Consider the following 22,847-nt stretch of genomic DNA (forward strand, 5'->3'; position numbering starts at 1 on the left):
GGCCCTCCTGCACTGTCCCTCCTTTGTTTTCTGAAATCTCAGAAAAAGGTGACCTTGGCCTCTTAGCGCTCGGTTGAGGTCCACCGTGTCTCAGACTTTCCTTTTGTAGTAGCTCATGGCTTGGAAAGACAAACTTCTTTCTAGTCTTAGCTTTTCCCCAGACAGTTGGCCTGAAAGTTTCTAGGCTGCTATTGGGAAGTTTTTTTTTTTTTTTCCAAATAAAAAATCTCAGGTGGCACATGAATTAGGGTTTTTTTTTTTTTTTTAAGTGCCTAAGGCTTGGGCAGAGGCGTGAGACTTGAGTCACCTCTGCTTCTTCAGTTCCTTTCACAGCTATGGTGAGGGAACCTGGTCAGCGCATCTCTCCCTGTGTGGGGCTCCTGAGTTCCTCCAGGGTTCCTGGACTTGTCCCTGATCTTTGCTTCTTTTTCTTGTTTATGCTGTCTTGATTTTAAATGTATCTTTGTAAGCCTTGGTAGAATAAAAATAAAAATAAAAACCCCTAGCAATAAATATAATAACAATTAGAACACATATAAAATCCTAAAAATCAACAAAATAAAAAGAATCCAAAAACTCAGATCAAATGGAATTAAAATTAAAAAAGAACCAGGTAATTGAAGAACTAGAGGAGGGGGAAAGAGATCCCCCACCTACGGCACCCAGGCCGGGGGAGGGAGGAGTGACTGGTTTACAGTAAGCAGCTTGAGCAGGGACAGGGCTTCTGTTTTATAATCCTGCGCAAAACAAACTTCTCAGTCAAATCTGGGAGCTGAAAGGGGCTTATTCGATTGTTCCTTCCAACTTGGAATTTTTTTAGCATTTATTGCCTCCTGCAGGAATCTCTAAGTTCCTGAATCATGAAATGAAACGTAATTGAAGGTTCTCTTCCAACTGCATCGTAAGTTAACGGCCTTGTGCCTGGGGGACAGGAGGTTGGGTGTGTTTCATATCCCTTTGGAAGTGGTTGACCTGGAAGCTTGGCCTAATGAGACACTTGGACAGCAGCCTCTAGAGGAGCCAGCCAGACATGCTGCATTCAATGCGCCACATCTACTGCATGTTAATGACCCCACTACCTGGATGTGCATGCCTCCCTGCAATGAATCTCATTTCTCTCAAGAGCCGTCCCACATAGAATTTGTGCATAGAAATAAAACTGAGTAGAAATGATTCGACTGCCTCTGACATTTAGGCAGACAACTCACCCACTTTGGAAGTGAGGGCTCCCAAGCATGGATGGCAGCAATGTGGTGCAGGCCAGTCTTCCCGAAGACCACTTTGATCACATGGAAACCGAATGGGACAATGTACTTCAGATCTGTCCCCTGCTCTCTGCAGTAATGCCCTTCCCCAGCTGAGGCTCCCAGACAGCTGGACCACAGCCAGGACCTTCTTTCATATGTGGAGAATGGGGAAGAGGGTACAATAGCAGCCTCCAAGAGACTGTCATTCCTGTACCAGCCGTCTTCCCCATCCCTTCTAGACATGCTTAGCACTGCTTTGCCTCAGGCTCTTTGCACCTGACTCCTCCCTTTGCCTGTACCCTCTCCTGGGGTCTTCTTTCTCAATCCTTCCTGTCTTTGCTCAAATTTCATCTCCTCAGGGCTGGGGGTATAGCTCAGTTAGTAGAGTGCTTGCCCCTCATGCAAAAGGCTCTGGGTTTGAACCCCAGCCCCCCACCCCAAACACATACACACACACACACAAACCACACACATAATTCATCTCCTCCGACAGACCATCTGCCTAGACCCTAGACCGTCGTCTATCCTAGACCCCCACTTCCTTACCTTGCTTCATTTTTTTAAGTGTCTCGTGTGTCCTGAAATTACAGTGGTCAATTATTATCTGCCTTTTCTTTTTCTCTGGTTTTAGTAACCTGAGGTCTGAAAATATTAAGTGGGAAATTCCAGAAATAGACTATTCATAATTTCTAAATTGTGTGCTGTTCTGTGTAATGTGATAAAAATCCCAGTGGATCATTCCTTTGTTCGGTATATCACACTGCGTACACTATCTTCCTGTTAGTCACTTAGTAGCTACCTCTGTTATCAGACTGACTGGCATGGTATCACAGGGCTTGTATTCAAACAACCTTTTATTTTACTTAATAATGACCCCAAAGCACAACAGTAGCAATGCTGGCAATTTTAGTACTCTGTGTTACAGTTGTTCTATTTTATTCGTGATTTTTTTTAAACCTATTACTCTGCCTAATTTGTGAATTAAACTTCGTCATAGGTGTGTATGTGTAGGAAAAACACTGTGTAGGGGTTGGGTACTTTTGGCAGTCCTAGGCATCCACTGGGGATCTTGGAACATATCCTCCAAGAATAGGGAAGACGACTGTCTGGTAGATATCTGGGTGTCTCTTGGCAGGATGAGACTGAACATCTGGAGGGGTGGGGCTCTGTTGGTTCCTTCACTTCTTCGACGCTGTATTCCCAGAGCCCACACCGGGCCTAGAAGGTGGCCAGCGCTGAACACACGTGTGCTCTGCGGGAGTCATGCACTCTTGTGCCCCGCCCTGCCCCAGGGCTGGGGTCTGCTCCAGGAAGCCCATCTGGGCCGCCTGTCCTTGCTCACTGTGCTGCATCACGCTGGCCTCTTAGTCCCCAGGACTCTGGGAGGTCCTCCGGACACCGGCCCCTGTGCACACGGGGAGCTCCATCTGAGTGTCCTGCTCCCCCGTGGCCGGTGGGTGCTGCCTGCCCAGGTGGGTCTGTTCTGGCCTTGCTCTTGCACCCTCTCCTCCTCACCCTGTGGCGGCACCCTCTGCCCCAGTCACAGTGCCCCTCTGCCCTGCTTTCCCACCATGACCCTCTTTTGGCTGACCTGGTTTCAGCAGTTCCTGGTCATTGTTTTCTCCCCTGTAACCTGGCAGCTGATTGCGCCTAGAAAAAATTGCATCTGTGCCAACTGGACTCCTGGCTGCACTGAGAAAATCCTCATTGCCACCTTCTGCTTTCATTCTCCCTTGGGAACCCCTCTTCACTGACCAGTGACCTCATTTTCCATGGAGAAAATAGACGGAATCACATGAAAACCAGCTCACCCCTGCTATTTCATTTTTACTGAGGTTGTATATCAAAACACTTTTTTGTTTGTTTGTTTGACCTTAGGATTCTTTTCTTCCATTAGGGTTTTAGTCAAAAGATAAGATCATTTTCAAAATGTTTGAAAGAGTTACTATGGACCAGAAGGGTTATACCACTCCCTGTAATGTGATGGGCGTTTAAAAAATTGAATCGTGAAGGATACATCACATGATTTTAGTATACTTTCTTCCTTTTTTTAAAAAAAAATCATTCTTAAGTTTTAGATGGACACAATATCTTCATTTTACATTTATGTGGTGCTGAGGATCGAACCCAGTGCCTCGTGCATGCTAGGTGAGCACTCTACCACTGAGACACAACACTAGCCCCTTATTTCAGTTATACTTTCAATACCCGTTTCTTTCTTTCTTTTTTTTGGTACCGGGGATAGAACCCAAGGGCACTCAACCTCTGAGCCACATCCCTAGTTCTTTTTGTATTTTATTTAGAGACAGGGTCTCACTGAGTTGCTTAGGGCCTCGCTAAGTTGCTGAGACAAGGTTCTGATTGCTAGTGAGGTTGACCATTTTCCCATCTATGTGTTTCTATTTTTGCAGGGTTTATATATGAAATAACTTTGCCTGGGTATTCAGGAGAGTGTTTATTTAATGTTGTTGTTGTTATTATTATTATTATTATTGATCCTTGACTGCAGCTCTTCATTATGGATCCCTCTGTCTCACATTTAATCTAAATTGGCATAAATTAGGCCACTTGATTTTAGGGAACTTGTCATTGAGGGGAAATCAGCTGGTCAGAAGTTATAGAGGAGAATACCCAGGGAGGGAGGCTCACCCACCGGAGACAGGCAGCACAGAGAGCCCACAGGACAGGTGCGCATGGAGGAGGATGGGATGTTCTCCAGCACACGGGGCTCGAGGGTCTCCCTGATCTTCCCGTTGAGTTTCTGGCACTTGGAAGCTAGCAGGAACTCTTGTTGTGTCCATATGCTTTGACCAAGGACACCAGCCACTGAATTATTTTTGTAATGTTAACCTTTGCAAGCACAACAGAGACACCTTAATTCATTTCCATTTTACAAGTATGTGTTCATATAAAATACACGTAAATAAGAAAAGACCTGCAGATAACTCGTTTACATTTTGGTCTGTTGTTTTTCATATTTTTTATATGGTTGATTTACAAAGCTAAAATCACACTGCATCCCCGTGTGGTACGAAGGCACAAGGATAGGTCCTAGAAGAAAACAGATTTTTAGGTCATCTGGTACTGAGCCATTTCCTTGTGGGTCTCCTGCGTATGCAGATTATCTAGAACTGACTGCACTCAAGGGCTGGATGATTTTTATTGTAGTAAATGAGGCTGGAAAAAAAACCAAGCTCCACACTTATAAACCAGCCAGCTTCAAAACTTAGCGGTTCGGGGAAATCAGGTTTTGTCTGACGTTCTTCCTCTGGGACAGTGGGGTTTTAAAGTTCAGCAAGGATTTAGGATTGCAGTGTAGTTTGTAAGAAGCTCTTGTTTCCCACCCCACCTTGCCCACCTCTGGGGTAGTAAAGAAGTGGAGGTGGAAGTCCTACAGTACTTAACCAGAACTTAAGAGTAGTACCATTTTTGTTTTTCCATATTCTTCCCCCAAGGCAATTCCTGCCCAGAATGTTAGTTTCTTAGATCTCATTTGCGCGTCTTGCTTACAGCGTGTACCTTGTACTAAGCGCTTGCCACAGGTGAATAGCCCTGGGTCAGTGTTGTGGCATTTATGTGGGAGAGAGAATATTTCCTTCTTTAAGGAACAAACAGTCTCACTAGCAGAGGAGACAGAATGCATTTATATAGAATAAATAGTCCAGGGAGCACATAGCCAGTGGATTGCTAAATGTCACAAGGGAGTGATGGGCTATATGTACTTAATAATGACGAAAGTCAGCTGAGGACCTTAGATTCTAACGTTCAAGGATACAGGGAGGGTTCTGCTGGGTGGGGAACAGCATCAGCAAGCCTCAGAGAGCTTATGAACTAGGCATGTTATGGGAGCCAGGGATCTGGCTGGATTAAAAGGATTTTGTATGAAGTGGACATAATTATAGCAACTGTATTAATTTCTTTCTACTTTTTGTGGTGCTGGGGATCGAATCTAGGGAAGCTCTATCATTGAGCCACATCCCTAGCCCTTTTTATCTTTTATTTTGAGACAGGGTCTGAAACTGGCCTTGGAATTTATGATCCTCTTGCCTCATCCTCCCAGGTAGTGGGGATTATAGGCATTTACAACCATGCCCAGCTGTTAATTCCTTTTCTTTTTTTTTTTTTTTGAGGGAGGTACCAGATATTAAACTCAGGGGCACTCGACCACTGAGCCATATCCCCAGCCCTATTTTGTATTTTATTTAGAGACAGGGTCTCACTGAGTTATCGCCTCTCTTTTGCTGAGACTCGCTTTGATCTCTTGATCCTCCTGCCTCAGCCTCCTGAGCCACTGGGATTAAAGGTGTGCACCCGGCCATCAAGCCTGGCTTGTTAATGTGTGCAGGGCATCGTCTTAAGGACTTCTCATATATTAATTTTTAACAGTTGATGTCATTGTCTTCATTTTACAGAGAAAATTGAGGCCCCAGGAAGTTAAATAATGTGCCAAGGTTACACAGCATTAAGTGTCAGACCTGAAATTTGATCTCAGAACCACCTGATTTCTGGTTGTCATGTTATTCTTCATACAAACTGGGACATTTAAGATATTCAAAGAGAGGGTTGGTAATGATCATACCAGGACCACAAGGAGTGTGCTTGGTCACTGTCCTCCAAAGTCTAAGGCACTTCAGTTGGAACAGGAAGGGAGGTGTCACATTGAATAGCCTTCGGGACAGTTAGTGGGGTCCGTGTGGCAGAGGGTGCAGATGGATGGAACTGGCAGCCCTGTGTGGACCAGGATGGGGTGGAGCAGAGATGAGATGCCAGAGGGAGAGTTAGTGGGTGACTCCAGGAAAACTGGGTTAGAGGCGATGAGGGTCTGAACGGGACGGTGGAGGGCGAGGGCAGGGAGATTTCCTCGAGCTCCTTTATAAAGGGAGATTTCAAACCTCCTCAGAACGGGAAGGAAGCGCACAGTGAGTCCTCCTCTGCCAGGTGCCCAGATGGAAAAGTGAGCTGGTTTTGTTGCATTTGTTCAATTCTCTTTCCACTTTTCTTCACTGAAACATTTGAAGCAAACCCGGACACAGCATCCCCTTCGGTTCTGCGACAGCATCCATTTCTAGGGATGACGGGCGTCTCTTCCTCAATGTCCTTACCATCCGGCCACAATCAATAAGAATGCCAATTTTTTACTATTAAGTTTAATAACCCAAATTTTCTCAATTACCTTGTTACAGTCTCCTTCCTTCCCTTGAATCGGCGTCCCAGGAAGGAAGGAAGGAAGAAACCATGAAACACTGACTCCCCAAGACCGAGTCGAAAAGCCTTGTGCCTGATGATTCAGGAACACTGGCTAGCTGGGTGTTAAAGGGAGAATTTGGAAAGGCAAAAGGATTGCAGAGAAAGATGGAACGAGGTCCAAGCCTGTCTTTCCTTCCAAGTTTCTATTTTGAATGGCTTCAAACCTTGAGCAGCAAGGTGACCTTGAACCTGCTGCCCCATGACCTGGAGTTCCTTCCCTTCGCTTAATGTTTGAGGCATCTCTGCTGCTTTCATGTGTCCTCCGCTGCAGTAAGCCTCTCCCTTGTCCCCGTAGCTCCCCATCAGGGACGGCGGTGTGAGCCGCGTCAGCACACATCTCCCCCCAACAGCTGCTTCACTCTTTTCCCTCTGTGTCTCCCCAGGGCTCTGGCAGCTCATTGAGGGAGAACTGCACCTTTTCGTCTCTGAAGCCTTGGTGCCCATTAGAGGATTTGAGGGCATATTTGTGTCTAAGCACTTGGGGAATATAGCTGGATCATGTCACCATATATGTGAGGGGTGTAGGCCCTGAGAGGGTAAATGACTTGCCCAGTATAATGGAGCCAGAAAACAGGGAACCAGAACTAAACCTCCAGTCTGTCACCTCCTGCTCTTCGCCTCTTGCCTACTGCGGACAGGTGTTTTGCCAGCAGTTATGCCCCGAGAACTGCCTGTGCACAACCTGCTACAGCTGCTTCCGTGGCCTCCACCACCAGCCTCCACCACCATCCTCCACCACCATCTTCCACCACCATCCTCCACCACCATCTCGGAAGCATTTACCTTGTGTCAGGTACAGTTCCCAGGGTTCCACATCAGGGTTTTGCATGTGTTATTTGTGCTGCTTGGGGATCATCCTACAAGGTAGGCATTATTTCCCCTTTTTCATGCATGAAATTGAAGCTCAGAGAATCCAAGTAAATGGCCCAGGTCACTCCATATGACCAAAGGGGTCCAGGGCAGAAGTGGAGTCAGAGTTCACGCAGGGGATGTGGTGGGAAAAGCAGGGGAGCGGCATTAAAACCCCTCGGAGTGGGAGTTCCTGGAGAGTGGTCTCCTACAGCTCCTTCAACCTTCCCGGGCCTCAGCGTCCTCCGCAGGTTTGCTGGGAGGATTCTGGGAGATGCCACGACCTGTCAATTATAGTCTTTCAGATAAGCTCACAGGATAACAATTGCTCCCTCTCCATTTTATAGATGAGGAGGCTGGGCCCAGAGAGCATCTGTACTTTGACTCATTTGTGGGTGCTGGAGGCAGAACTGGAAGCCGGTTTCTGTTAATCTAGCTTGCAGGCTCTTCCTGCCCTGTCGCCTGGCCTTGAGCGCTTAGCTCCCAGGGTGCTGTGTGCACAGCAGACCCTCCCTTCTCTTCCCTTCTCCTCCCTTCTCCTTCCCTCCTCCTCCCTTCTCCTTCCCTCCTTTCCTCTGAAGCCCTCTGAGAAAGTTAGAATTGGATGCAGAACTTGAACCCAGAGTTCGGACACTTGAACAAGTAGGACAAGTTTTTATAACTTAGGAAATGGCCCCAGGATTCATGTACAGTTAAAGAATTATCTGTTTATCTAACTATCTATTCATCCACCTATGGACCAATTTAAGGACAGTAGAGCCCTCCTGTGCAACGTGATTGTGACCAGCGCTTGGTAGGCTTTTGATGCGTGCTTAAATACTGTAAAAATCGCTCTCGGTCACATATCCTACACAAGATGAGGTAAAATCTGATTCATGCCTACAGGAACCAGAATTTTTAACTTCACTCTGTTAGTAACTATGTCTTCCTTGTGTTTCTCTTTTCTTGGAGTAGGGAGGGAGATTGAAGAGTATGTCAATAAAATTGTTTTATGTTTAAAGAATCTAAAAAGGTTTTAAAAATTGAAGTGAACTCAAAGTATATACCAGGGACAAACACAAACACCCCTGCCCCACAGTCAGTCCCCAGAGGCCACCCTGTGTCACATAGAACAGAATGGGGTTTAGTTGATCCATGTTCGCATAGCCGTGTCATTGAGGTCATGTGAGAGTCAGTACAGATCAAAACAGGTAATTCAAACCACACTGCTTCCCAAGATCCTCAGGCAAACTTTTCCTGATGAAGAGCAGACACAAAGTCTGTAAACGGCATTACACTCTCCAGGCATATTTTGCGGGGGGAATGCACATGGGAATCCACAAATATTTTGGCAGCGGTCCTTGCCCCCTCTCCTTGAGTCCACCAGCGGCTTCGATACTTGGCCCCCGATCATCCCGCTGTGGGGGAGCTGGATTTCCTGCAGCCCGTGGTCAGGGAGGCCACATAGCCCCAGCTCCTGTCCAAAAGGAGATTTTGCCAAGGATTCCTAGCTCTGTGAGCCCTCAGAAGCCCCCTGTAGGCTTCTGCAACCTGACCCCTTTCTCCAAAGGACTTGGAAATGATGACGGGCAGACGTAAATCACAGTCCCTGGATTACTGGGAGCCTGTGGCTGGCAGAAAGCTGAAAAGTCCAGACTGATCCCAGGTGTTAAGAATAACTTATGCAATAGTTTTTCCTAGTTCTTCATTGAGTGAGGGTGTGTTAGTGCTGTCACTAATTCTAGTAAAAGCTCAGTCAGTTGAAGGAGAGGAACCAAACAGAGTCACTTGCTAATCACTGTCCTAAAGGAAAAACTATACCAAGGGTGTTTGTGTTGTTGTTATGATAATAATAATAATAATAATAATAATAATAATTATTATTATTATTATTATTATTATTATTATTGAAAATGGAGTCTCCCTATGTCGTCCAGGCTGGCTTCAAATTCCTGGGCTCAAGGGGTCTCCTGCCTTTACCTTCCAAGTACCGAGACTATGGGTATGCACCTAATACCCAGCAAGAATTGTGTTTTTGATGTTTTGTGTTTTGTTTCTTTCCCTAAAGAAGCTCTCTGTAACTTGATACTTGGTCATATGCTTGGAGGTGGTGGTGGGGGGGCGTGCATTCTCATAAATCTGATAGACCTGCTGTGGCTTCTAAATGTCTGAAACATCAGTCTTTTTATTAAAAACAAAACCCAAGAATAAACAAAAAGAAATGAATAATCAAACCCAAAGGATTGCATTCGGATGGTGTGAGGATTTGAATGGTTTCACCAAAAACATTCATTTCCATGAAGCTGAAGAGTCCAGCTGGGCTGCAGTAGGAGGTGGTGGTTACGTCTGCACCACTCAGGTATCCGATAGAGACAGGCTCAGCTCAGCTGCACCAGCCACAGGGAGAGGTGAGCCAGAGTGGGCGGTGTGTTCATTCCTCTGTAGATTATGGCGGCAGGGCTGCTGACGGATGGGATTGGTAAGTACTCATTTCCAAAGTGTGGCACTAAAACTCTCAAGTAACAAACTTCTTTAGTTTTGTCACTTTCAGTGGAAATCTTTTCAGAAGCTAGTTATTGGCTGGTCATTTAATTCAGTGCACACAAAACAGATCAATCTTTGGGGGCATTTAAGGGTCATCATTCAAGGTGAGTTGTCTTTGGAGACCCGGACTGGTCTCCTTCCCTTGCACTGATGGGGCCTCAGTTCTGCCCTTATCTTGGTGAGGGGGTCTTGAGCTCTCAAGAATTCTTAGGAGCTGTCATTGATGATATTTTATCTCTCTTTGGAAATAGGGATGCTCAGAAATATTTTGCTGTGTGATGTCTCCTACTCTGAGAACCGTTCTTCTTGGGATTAGCAGCTGGCTTGGGTAGAGTGGTGGCCAATTTTCTGTGCCATCTTGGGCAAGCTGTATTACCATGCAACTTAATCAAACACTAGGCATTTTATAGATGTGGTTAACATCCACAATTAACTGCCTCTCTGTTTAGGTGCTGGGGATTGAAGCCAGAGCCCTGTGTATGCGGAGCACTTTTTCCTATCACTGAGTTCCAACCCTAGCCTGTAGTTAGTTGAATTCACATGGAGGATATTGCCCTTGATAATGTGGGTGGCTCCAGTCAGCCAGTTGAAAAGCTTTAAGAACCCAAACTGAGGTTTCCTGAGAAGGAAGAAGTTCTGCCTCAAGACTGTAGCATCAGCTTCTGCCTGCATTTCCAGCCTGTCAGTGGGCCCCGTAGATTTCAGATTTGCCATCTCCCATCATGCTGCACAACATGTCTCTACATTTTTATGTCTCTCTCCATGTTCATGCACCTCTGTCTCTATCTTTTATTGCTCCTGTCTTTCTGGAGACCACTGACAGGTGTAGACAGCCTTCCTAGTGTTTGAGGATGAGGTTGGGAGGAGGGTGTAGTTTGGGAAAAGCCTGGCCTTCTCCCTTTGCAAGCACTGGAGAATCAAATGAGCAGAGTCTCCCAAATTCTGAGGCAGAGTCTGATCAGCCAGTGCGTTCTCTGAAGGGCCTGTACTGTGTGCAGGCCTTTCGACTTGTGAACTGTATTTGTCAAGTTTTCGTTGCTGGGGCCAAAATACCTGACGAGAACAACTGAGAGAAGGAAAAGTTTATTTTGGTTCATGGTTTAGAAGGTTCTTTTCATGGTTGGCTGGCTTCATCGCTCTGGGCTCAAGGGGAGGCAGAATGTCATGGGTTGGAGAAAATCTGCTCACCTCATGGAAGCCAGGAAGGAGAGAGAGAAGGAAGAGTCAGGAGGACAGGATGTAATCCTCAGGGGCATTCCCACAGAGCTCCCCTCTTCACCTGCCTACAGTTGCCACCCAACAATCCATTCAAATTATGGATCCGTCAAATGGATTAATCCACTGAGCAGGTTATGACTGTCATAATCAAATCATGTCACCCCCTGAAGAAACACAGAATCTTTTGAGGGAAACCTCATATCCAAGCCGTAACATGGGTCAATGAGGTCATTCTCATCTTGTTTTTGTTTTGGTGGTGCTGGGGATTGAACCTGAGCCTCACACATGTAGGATCTACCACTGAGCCTCACACATGTAGGATCTACCACTGATCTACACCCCTGCCCACAGGCCTACCTCAGTGCTTAGCTTTCTTTCACCACAGGTGCTGTCTTAACTAACCTCCATTCTAACCAGAGAACTCATACTCACAGCAGGGCTTGGCCTGGCATCAAATGGAGTGTGATATGTAGCTGTATGCCTTAACTCTACATAAAATGCCTATGGCATGGTTCCCTTCTTTTTACCATTGAACCTATAAACTATCAGAACTATCACACCAACTGTGCTGATTCAGCGTAGACTTAACCGTTTTCATGCAATCAGTTGGTTACTTTTTTCTTGATAAAAGGTAAACTGAGTCAAGCTTTCCAATTAATGAGACATTCTGAATTTTCTTAAAGTGATGAGATAGCTTCCTGTCAAGAAAGGACAAATGTTGATTTTAGCTTTCTGAATCAGGAAGTTTGAAGCATCAAAACAAAACCTAGCAAGGCCAGACCACTGAAGGATGATAAGACTGGGCAGCAGTGAATTACCTCTTCCTCAGGGGAGCTCTGGCAAAGGTGTCCTGGGCCAGATAAACCACATAAATAAATGCTCATATTTCTGCCATCAGGCTCTGCATCCCGATTCAATCTGCATTCTCCTTCAGAAAGAGCAGCTGGTGTTCCTAACCATCCTATGGGCCATTGTACCGGGTCTTGCAGATTGTACCAAATTCTTGAGCCTAACGTGCCTTAACCCTCATCTGGTGCACGTTTTCCAGGATAATATTGTTACCTAAGAGCATTTTCTGTGAATATTTTGGTGGCAGAGACATGTTTGAATCAGTGGTTTAAACTGGCTTTGAACATGTGTTTTGTTGATTAGGAAAAACCAGTGGGCGGTAAAACTTTAGAAGGCTTATGGACACGTGTCAGGCTCAAGTTGACTGTCAAGGCTTGGAGACATGTGGGTAAGAAGCAGGCAGGAAGAATACTTTATCTGAGCTACATTGCTCTTTTTTTTAAAGTGATTTTTGTGGGCTTAAATGCCTTTTCTTACATTTTTCCTTATGAATGCAGGAATTTGGATCTCGAATGAAGCTGACTTTTAAAATCTTAGTATACATTAGTGCCGATCTATTGGCTTTGCCAAGTCTTCATCTGTGTGTGTTAATATGTGTATTCTGTCTCTTAAGAAAAACGAGCTTTTTCTTATTCTTTATTGGATCAAATAGGCTTCAGGTAGAGGAGGTGTCTTAGTGCTCTCTCTCTCTTGCTAGTAATGCCATATCACAGACTAGATAAGTTATAGGGAAAAGAAGTTTATTTTGGCTCACAGCTCTGGTCCATGGTCAAGGGACCTCAGCTGGTGATGTCCTTATTGCTAACAAAGCATGGAGGTGGTGCCGTGCCCGAGGAGGCAAGAGACAGGGAGAGTGTGTGAGACCTAACTAAACAGGCTTTTATTGCTGACCCATTCTCAAGGTAAGCCATCAAGCCATTAATTGTACAAATGGAATAACATTCTTAAGGGTACCTCCCCAATCACTCCTTCAAGTTTCCTCTTCTTATATCATAATGGGGATTAAATCTCAACATGAGATGGAAAGGGTCAAACCCCATTCAAACCATAGCAGAAGCGTGTTCCGAGAAATAATGGACACTTGATTGACCACAGCTTATTTTAGTTAGGTTAAGTAACATCATTTGCTGTAACAAGCCCAAGTTTCAGTTAAAAAAAAATTCTTTCATGGCTTAGTCTTCTTTAGAAGGGAAGAGTTAGGGCATTGAACTAGGATTCTACTTGCTCTGCCTAAAGGTTCTGCCATGCCCCTGGGCTTCAGAATTCTCCATGGGATCCTCCATGTTCGGCTGGGAGATGGAGAAGGAGGCAAACGTGTGGTCTTGTGGGAGGGTTTAGAGGCCAGACCTAGAAGTGCGTGTATGTCTGCATGGTCCCACCTAACTGTGAGGGCTGGCTAGTAGAGTCAAGCAGCGGGACAAAGAAGGGGAGGCAACACATGAATCCTGCTGAGCACTCACATGCTGGGTCACTTGCTGAGGGGCTAGTAGGGAGCAGAGTGCTGAAGGCTGTGGGGTACCAGAGTGGAGGTGAAGACACTCACGTATTGATGTGGTGTATCATGTGGATCGGGCTGAGCATTTTGCTCAGGGAACAGTGCTTCTTGATCTTCCTTACCTGTGCAATGCCAACACAACCCTCTAGAACTCTCTAGATTTATGTTATCTCTGTTTCTTAAGCGTTCCAGTTGGTTTGCCTGTCTGCCCCTGGTCCCATCAGGAAATTTGGTCTAGTCAGGAGCAAGTTGTCAAGTTTATTTTTAAGAATCTGTGGAAAATCTTTCATGCCCAGAAAGAAATACTTATTGTGTGTTTTAATTAGTATCTAATTTACTAAAATCATGATTTGTACATTTCCTATTTGCAAGTCTCAAAATTGAACTGGAACATCATATTATTCTATTCATAAAACTGTTAAGAGTAAAAGTATAAACAGCTTTTTCACTTCGATTCATAGTGCATTAACACAGAATAGCACACTAAGTCCTTCTTAGCACAGAGCCATGTGGGGGATCCCCAAACTGGGTGTAAGACAGTGGCACTGAGAGCAAAAGTGAGGCTTTGTCATCTCCCCACAGAGAGACACTTAACACTGTTTATTCTCTTAATTAATCACATTTCTAAGCAAACCCAAGAGCCCAAGAGAACTGACTTACAGATACCATCAGCAGAATCTTTCCAAGAGCACTTAAGCTCAGGACACAGCTGATAAATCAACCGCAAATAACAGGGGTTTTAGAATTCTCTATCCACTTTCCAAGGAAACATTTCGAGAGTGAAATTCTACTAGGCCCAGCTTGAGGTTGAACTGCATATGTATTAAAGAAGTCAGTGAGCGAACAGAAATGTCTTGGTCAAAGATGAGTTTTGACTGGGCTAAGGGAGGTATATCCATCATATGTAGGATCCCGCACAGGGCACTTTTCTTATTACTGTGACTTGAGACATCACACAACTTCTATAGAGAATTGACACACAGGGCGAAGAACCAAACCCAGCTACCTTCTAAGTTGATGCATGTGTAATGCAAGGGAATCAGAATTAGCCTCCTGCTGATAGATTTCCTGATTCATATCCTCCTATAAAACTAAAAGCAACCCCCAGGTGAGAAGGCATAAGATCCAGAAGTTGAACAAGGAGATGTTTTCAGCATCCGTTCTTGGACCCTGCAGAGCCCCTCTTCTGGAGTCCTGCACATGATTCTGCAAGGCCAGACACGGAGAAACAGTCTTTCACTAAGAAAATAACCTCCTCATCTGTTAGCTGAAATGTCTTCCATCCACCATGATATGTCAAGAAAATATTTCGTTGTTGAAAAAACCATGGAATTGGCATACTGGGAGATGAATTGCTGTGTGGCAGAGGGGGCCAGAGCCTCCGACCCTGTGGTGGAAGGCACCCCCAGGAGCCCAGGAAGGATATGGTGTCACTGTCATCTCCACATGGAAGCCTCCTGGAGGGCAAGAGAAGACTATTTTCTCAAGAGTGGCCTAGGACCTATCCGTCCTGCCCTGTGTGTATCACGTTGTGTGGCTCATGGTGGGCACTTGGCAGATGGCTGCACTTGACAGATGGTTAGATAATGTTAAATGACCCTGAAGACTGGGTCAGGTTTAAGTGCACAGCACACTCAGAACAAATGGAGGCTGCCGTTACCATGGCTCACCTGACTTACAACCCGCACTTGGCTATGCACTCATTGGGCTGAAAAATTGGCAAAGGGGATGGGAAATGTCAGTATAAAATCGTTCACTTGGAAACCGTCAGCGCTGGTATTGGTCATGATGTCATCATCCTTGGTAAGCACTGGGTTAAGGTGTTTGTGTTTGTGGCTTGTCTTGTGTGTCACCTGGGGGTTGATGGGTACCTTAATCACCAGGTGACATATGAAAAAAAAGGCTCAATGTCACCAATCATTAGCAAGATGCAAATTAAAACCACAGTGACGTAGTACCTGACAGATATCACTTATTAGAATGAATATTACCAAAGAGCCTAGAGATGGCACATGTTGGTGAGAGTGTGGAGAAAAAGGGAACTCTTGTATGTTGTTGGTGGGAATTTCAGCACAGCCATTATGGAAAACTGTACGGAGGTTCCTCAAGAAACTAAAAATAGAATTTTGTATGACCCAGCAATTCCACTTCTGGATATCCACCAAGATTTTAAATTAGTGTGTCTAGGAGGTCCCTGCACACTGTGTTCACCACAGCACTATCCACAGTAGGCAAGTTAAGGAATCGCCTTGTGTCCAGCAAGGGATGAGTGGATTAAAAATTGTACAGATACGCACTGAAGCACTATTCAACCTGAAAAAGGGAAGAGATGCTTGCCATTTGTGACAACATAAGTAGAACTGGAGACTGTCACGCCAGGTGAAGTAAGCCAAAAATAACGGCATAGTCTCACTGTCTGTTGAATCAAAACAATGAATTCAAACAAGCTGAGGGTAGGATGGCTGCCATAGAGGCTGAGGGGTGGGCAGGAGAAGGAGGGAACAACAATCAAAGGACATAATGCCTCAGATAAGAGGAATGAAGTTGTTTGATTCTTTTTTTTTTTTTAATTTGTTGCACAGTGGCTAGGAGCTGATAATGTACACTTTAATGTCGCTGGAAGGACAGATCTCAAAGATGCCTGTCGTGGAAGATATCAAATGTTTTTTTTTTTTTAATTTTATGTTTAAATTTTTATTTACTTATTTTTTATTATGTATTTATTTATTTGGCACATCTTCATCAACTTGTTGAAAATAAAAAGTTCTGAACTTGAAAAGTCTCTTAAATACACTACTAAAGAAAAACTTTATACAATGCGAATAAGTAACTGCTAGATACCTGGAATTACCATGCCCTCCTGGTATACCTAGCTCAAACGAAAAGAAAAGCACAAATTTCTTAAGAATGCTTTCTTCTGAAATGGCATGTGACATACCAACTTTTTTCTTAAGCATTTTAAAATATTTTATCAGTGCACGATAGTTACACATAATAGTGGGGTTCATTTTGATGTCATTGTACCTGCGTGAAATATAATTTGCTCCATTTCAACCCCCAGTACTACTTCTTTCCCTCCCCTCCATCCCCCCCCCTTCCCCTTCCTCTGGTCTCCTGGTCTTCCTTGTATTTGTTCATTGTTTTAAAATGGGGGCTTTGTAGATACACGTCCAGGTGGAATTCCCTGTGATATATTCATATATGGACATAACATAATCTGGTCCAATTCACTCTGCAGTTCTTCCCTTCTTTACCAGTCCCTCCACTTCACTCCCCTTCCTTGGCTCTGCTGACCTCCCTTCTATTTTCATGGGATTCCTTCTCCCTTTTTCCCCCTTATTTTGCTCTAGGGAAAAAAGCAGGGGAGGGAATCCCATGAAAATCTCAGATTTTTCTGTATATGAGAGAAAAATTCAACCCTTGACTTTCTGGTTTATTTCACTAGGTGTGATGTTCTCCAGTTCCATCCATTTACCAGCAAATGCCGTGATTTCATTCTTCGGTAGGGCTGACATACCACATTTTCTTTATCCATTCTTCTGTTGGATATCAGATGTTTGAGGCGACGGCTGGGTTGGGGCTGGGTTGGTTGACTTTGTTTAGCCCTGACTTGGTATTCAAAAGTCATGCTGTTATTTTGTATCCCATTAATATGTTCAGCTGTCATTTCTCAATATATATTAAACTACAAATAAATAATAGAATCACTTAAGTGGCTCCCATTGTATTTCTATAGGAGAGTGCTGCTCTATCTCACAGGAAGTGAGAACATCTCTGCTCCAAAAGCTTAGATGGGTTTTTGCCCTCACAGCAAGGGGACAGTGTCTACTGGCAGCCAAAGAACAGGAGTCAGCTGCCGGAGGGTGGGGGGGTAGTGCTGTAGATGTAGCTAGGACCATTCCTCGGACTCCCAGGACCACCAGGGGGAGGCCGGGGGGTCCTCAAACACACTACACACTTCTGGTAGAACCTGCTAGAACTTGGGGGAGTCCACTTCTCTGTGGCTGCCATGGCCCAAGCTGCCTCCTCTGTCTATTAGTCTTCTGTTGTATGTGCTATTGATAGAGCCTTGTCCAGGTTCACTTAGAAGGATGTGATCTGTCCTTGCTTAGCCTCAGGGAGACTTTGTGCAATCGCAGTCCTCTGGCCTGGTGTCTGAGAGAGGCAGTCAGACAGAGTAGCTCCAGTTCCAGAGCTGGGTTCCGCAGGGTTGGCTCCTGCTCCCAGGATACCTCCCCCTGCACCCCAGGTTCAGAGTGGACCTGCTTACTCCACACAGCCTGGAGGGGCTGGCAGACACCAGAGAGAAAGGGCCACCAGTTGCAGGAAGGAGCGGGGGCTCTATAAAAAAGCAAGACCCCCTGACTCCCCTGGGCAATCAGCTTTGGCCCTAACTTCTCTCCGAAGAAGCTTGCTATCTCTGTTCTGTCTCTTTCTTAAATAAAATTCGCTTTCTACGCTTGCCTCAGTGTTTCTGGGGTGTTTAATCTTCAACACCAGGGGAATGAGGACCCAATTTTGATTTCCAAGACCAGTATCACTTTAATCCAGTGAAATTCTGATAGAAGTCTAATCTACAGGACAGACCAAAGCTTGGTTGAGAGGAAGGCAGCCTGTCGGGCAGGTCTGCCTTAGGCTCCCTCCTGCCCCTGTGCAGCCTGTGGGTGCCGTGGAATAACTGCTTGGGTTCCCCAGTCCCTATCCCTTTTCCTGCAGCCTAATCTTTAAACACCTGCTCAGGTGTCTTCTGTGTATCGAATGGAAGCTCATTCCTGGGGTATGACTGTGGGCGGCATGGTGGGCAGGAGGCCCAACAGGAGAGGGGAGCTGGAGCCTTGGCTTGCTCACCAATCCCTATTTGCTTCCTTAGCATGTCCTTCACTGTCCGGCCTCAGTTGTCTTGTATCATTCGTTTCTAGCCCAGCCCTATGAGAATTTGAAAATGTAGGAAAATGAAACGGGAGGACAAATGCAATTTTGCATGACATTTCATGCTCTGCTCATGGAAACAGAGGGGTTTCCTATACTAAGTACTTTTGGATTAGGTTGACTTCTAGACTCATTTAAAAAAATATTATGCAAATATGGACTTATCAAAAGGTAAGTTTTTTGCAAATAATAATTAGCAATTTGAACACAACATTTTATTAGTGATTGTTAATGAGCTGCCTTTTGTTTGCTGGTAAATAAATATTAAGGCATATCATGAGAAATTATGAAGCCTTTAGAATAGCAACCCTTTAATTCTGCCACTGGCCAAACAGTGACTCAAAAATATTTGCTTCTTTGCTTTCAATTAATGAGTCAAAGGCACATTAATTCAATTATTTACCTACATTAAAAAATAAGAACAAAACCATAGAATACTATACATAGAAGTAATAATTTGTAAGCATAGATAAACCTATTTTTTCTAAATATGCATTTTATATTTTTCCTGAAAAAATAATTTTGCTATTTTGTGGCTCTTTTCCCCCAGACTCCATCAGAAAATTTATACGGAACAAATTTGAAGTCTCAGCTGTTTATGATGAGGTAATTTTTTATTGATGTGTTTGTTATTAAAAATAACATGTATGAGAAAAATCTTGGCTGAGTTGCAAATAGATCTTCAAATAGCCATTATTTAATCAGTAATTTCAGTATCCTTTGTTATCGGCCATTGAACAAACTTATCGATCCCATTTGAATGACAGCAGAAATTTTGAAAGTAGCATTTGAAGAAAATCTTTCAAACTGTATGTTGTTAAGAAGTTAAAATTTCTCCCAAAGAAATATTAACATTTTTTAGCAAAGGGATAAGAGTAGACTTGTTTGAAAATCTCTACAATTGGTGACAGATTGCTTCATTTTAGAAGACAACCGGTTAGAAAGTAGCTTCACCTCCATAAGTGACCTTCAGAGAACAGGGAGAGTTGGTTCTGTCCAGAAGCTCCTCCAAGAGGGATTGACTTTGGGGTGGAAAGGATAAGAGGTCAAGAGCAGGTGGGAGGTGTCGCTGTTGCATCCCAGACTGGGAACCACGTGAGCCAAGGGTCAGGTATGAAGGAAGCAGGTAGGTTGACCAGAGAGAAAGGAAGGTGAGTCAGGACCCCATCAGCAGGCGAGTGGACAGAATCTCAGAAAGTACCTCTCTGGTTGACACTCACGGTGCTGTGGATTCACTGGTTTGGTTTTGTGACTGACACCTAAATGGAAGGATGTTCGTTCTTTTGATCTTGGTTTGTTAGGAGAGTAGGTTTTCTGGGAAACCCACAGACAAATAATTGCTGCCTTGTATGGAGAACAATAAAAATTAGTTGAGTCTGTTGGTCACTTTCTCGGTCCTTAGCAAGGTAAGCAAGGCATGTGGCCCTGTTCTCTGCTAGAGTAGCTGAGGTCCTTGAGTTCCAGTAAGCAGAGGTCCTGGTGGACATTCTTTACTGACTAGTGCCACAAATCTCAGTGCTAGTGTTTGAGTGGGGGCAGTTAACACTTGCCCAGTGGACAGTGACCTCAGGTGCTATAGTTATAAATGACCTCATCATATTCTCAATTTGCAATAAAATGCTACTCAAGAGAAAAGTGAATATAGAAGTCAAAGAGAAAACCTTCTCTAAATGTCATTTATATCTGATGGCAGGAAAGCCTGAGATGGCGGAGGAGCCTTCCTCCTTCCTGGATGCAGCTCACTGCGAAAGCATTTTACCCTTCAGTGCCACTGCACTGACCATTCCAGGATTCTTAACTGGACAGCTCCTTCATGTTCAGCTTAGTATTAAATTGGGAGCTGCTCTGCCCTCGGGGATACTGATAAAAACCGATGAGGGAGGGGGGTAGAGAGAGGATACAGACCTGAGCCCACTTGAATGAACTGAATGTTCCCTTAACGTGGAATTGGATCACACTTTCTACGGTTATCCAGGGAGAAGGGATTTAATTAAGCAAAGACACCAGAGAAGTCAGGGCATCTTGGGAGGGCTGGGTTTAGTCAGGTAACTGCTGCATTTGATAAGTTGTCCCCACTGCCCCCTGAGTCAAGGAGTGAAGAACAGGGAGGGGCAGGGAACACCAACTGGGATGTGGGGAAGGGTTCCAATGAGCCACCTGCCCAGGGGGTAACAACTGCGTACTGCAGAAGAGCCCTGGGAACCTGCAAAACATCAGCCTCCAGGTTACCTGGGGAAGGAAGGGCCGGGGAGCTGCAGTTTCTATATACCAAGACCAAGCGGCGCTGCCTAAGGGCTGCTTAAGTGTGGAGGACAGCGTTCACTTCTGAGTACTTCTGACCTTCTGTGGTTCTGGAGAAAGCCCTCAAGCAGAATTAACGATGCCGGTAGTTAGAAGTCTGAGGAGGCACACCAGGATGGTAGAGGCCCGAGGGCATGGGCAGGCACCGAGGACGACTTCAGTGGGTCCACATAGCACAGGCACACAGGTAAGGACTGTCCAGGTGAGTGGACCTGGGGTCGAGCCTCCCTGGTCTCTTTCTCCTGGCTCTGTGCTGCATCTTTGGGTCCCTTGATGGCCGAGGACCTGGGCAGCTGAGTCAGTGATCTCTGTTTGGGGGTCTTCAGCCGACTTTCTTCCTAAGGAGATTCAAAAGCTGTCACAAGTGTAGACCTTTTGTTCCAAGGAGTGAGTGACCCTTGGACCCCTTCTCTTTCGTGACATTTTTTTTTTACCCAGGCTTTTTCTCTCTTTTAGTTATTACAGTGTAGTTGCTCAATTTATGTTTATGGAGTTCCAGTTAGGATCAATGCATGGTAGGGGTACAAACATGCCAGAGTATGGCTCTTCCTCCAAGAATTCAGAGTTGGCGAAAGAGAGGCCAAGAAACAGACAAGTGCTTGGATGATATGGGCTGACTTGCGTCCAGAATTCTCACTTTCACGTCGTCTTACTCAGGAGCTCAGAATGTGACTATATTTGGACAAAGGATTTTCAAAGAGGTAATTACTGAAATGAGGGTTAGGGTGGCCCTCATCCATTATGACTGGTGTCCTTATAAGAAGGGAAAGCAAGGACACAGTTAGGCAGAGAAAAGCACGTGATGCTCCAGCCAGAAGGTGAGCGCCCTCAAGCCATCCAGGAGAGAGGCAGCACAGAAACCAGTCCTGCCGGCACCTTGACGTGGCATTCTGCAGCTTCTAGAACTGCGGGGACATGAGTGTCCACTGTGGAAGCCACCGTGTCTGTGGTGCTCTGTCATGGCAGCTGTGCAGACTGAGACCCTGGGTAACTGGCCCGCGAGATGGAGGGGGATGTGTACCCCGTGATCAGGGCCAGGGTGTTCAGAGAGGGACCCTGCCCTGGGGAAACCAGGGAGGACTCCGTGTGCAGCTGGCCTTTAAGACTGACTGAAAGGCCAGGAGAGTGAGAAGTAAAGTCTTACATCCACCAAAAACACTTGGCTGGAAGCACCAGGCCACTCAACAGCTTCTGAAAGCCTGTTCTTACACTAGCTCACCATCTTCCCTGTGAAAGTAGGAGCCGCCATCTCTGGCTGTCTGTGCCAGGCTCTGGGTTATGAGCATTGCCTTGTTTCTAACTCTCACAAGGACAGCCTTCCAAGGAGCAAGCAATTGTGCCATTGTAAAGGCAGAAGAAGTCCTGTACTCAGAGAGGCCAAGGGAACTCGCCTAAGGTCACCCAGTGGCTGAGTGAGGAAGCTGGGATTTGCACCCAGACCATTTCTGACTCTGAAAGGACAAATAGCATCAATGAAGGTGAGCCTTGTTCCAAGCCACAGGACTGCTTGGAAGAAACAGGTCTTATCTGAGCTCTTTGGCTGTGTGCAGAGAGTGTCACGGACTCAGCTGTCCTTGCACATTTTCAGCCACAAATTTTTAGAGTGGGTGATTGTCCCTGGGCAGAAATGGTCACGTCCCAAGTTACCTGTTACTCCAGTGTGACTGAATCCCCAGTTTGCTGAGGAAGGAATACTGAAGGTGCTCTCAGAGAACCTGTGAGAGATTCTACAGCCAGGATGAGGCATGGGTGGAGGCAAGTCTGGGTGGTGGGTGACTAAGCTCTCCTTGCCTTTGAGTAAGTCTTAAAGGGGGATCATGGGGCTGTGATGAGAAAGGAGCAGTGAACAGATGACCTCAAAACAACTCTGATGGTCCCGGTGCCCTCAAACGGAATCACAGCATCTCCTCAGCACGTGCCGGGTCCCAGACGTACTTCCATGTGACCGATATCTGCTGATTCTTCTGGTTTTCACAAGACTCGTCTGTCCATCTGAGGTGCTGAGCCAGAGAGGACACGGGCAGCTGAAGTGTCCACCCCATTTATTGCCAGAGCCTGGGCTCATGATACAGAAGTGAGCCACACCACCCTCAGCCCTTTTCGCAGAGCTCCGGAACCCGTTCTCTTGGGGGTCAGAGCTTGGGGGTGAGCCACTTCCCAGACCCTCCACATCCTGGTTGACGGTACAA

At 45.5% G+C, this 22,847-nt stretch overlaps 1 protein-coding gene across 4 annotated transcripts in view; it reads left to right on the top strand.

Moving 5' to 3' along the window:
• Positions 1-22,847, top strand: part of Prom1 (prominin 1) — a 122,874-nt gene that overhangs the window by 19,047 nt on the left and 80,980 nt on the right. For all 4 annotated transcript variants that reach the window (XR_009224808.1, XR_006847005.2, XM_046423647.2 and 1 more), the window contains exon 3: positions 18,908-18,963. Coding sequence is in view for 2 of the 4 variants with exons in the window: in XM_046423647.2 (XP_046279603.1) it covers positions 18,908-18,963 (56 nt within the window). In the remaining 2 variants the exon portion in view is untranslated. The remainder of the gene's footprint in view (positions 1-18,907; positions 18,964-22,847) is intronic.

The sequence above is a fragment of the Marmota monax genome, unplaced genomic scaffold (genome assembly GCF_021218885.2).
Source record: "Marmota monax isolate L192 unplaced genomic scaffold, Marmota_monax_Labrador192_F-V1.1 WCK01_AAM20220418_F8-fsc00009, whole genome shotgun sequence".
Taxonomy (NCBI): domain Eukaryota; kingdom Metazoa; phylum Chordata; class Mammalia; order Rodentia; family Sciuridae; genus Marmota; species Marmota monax.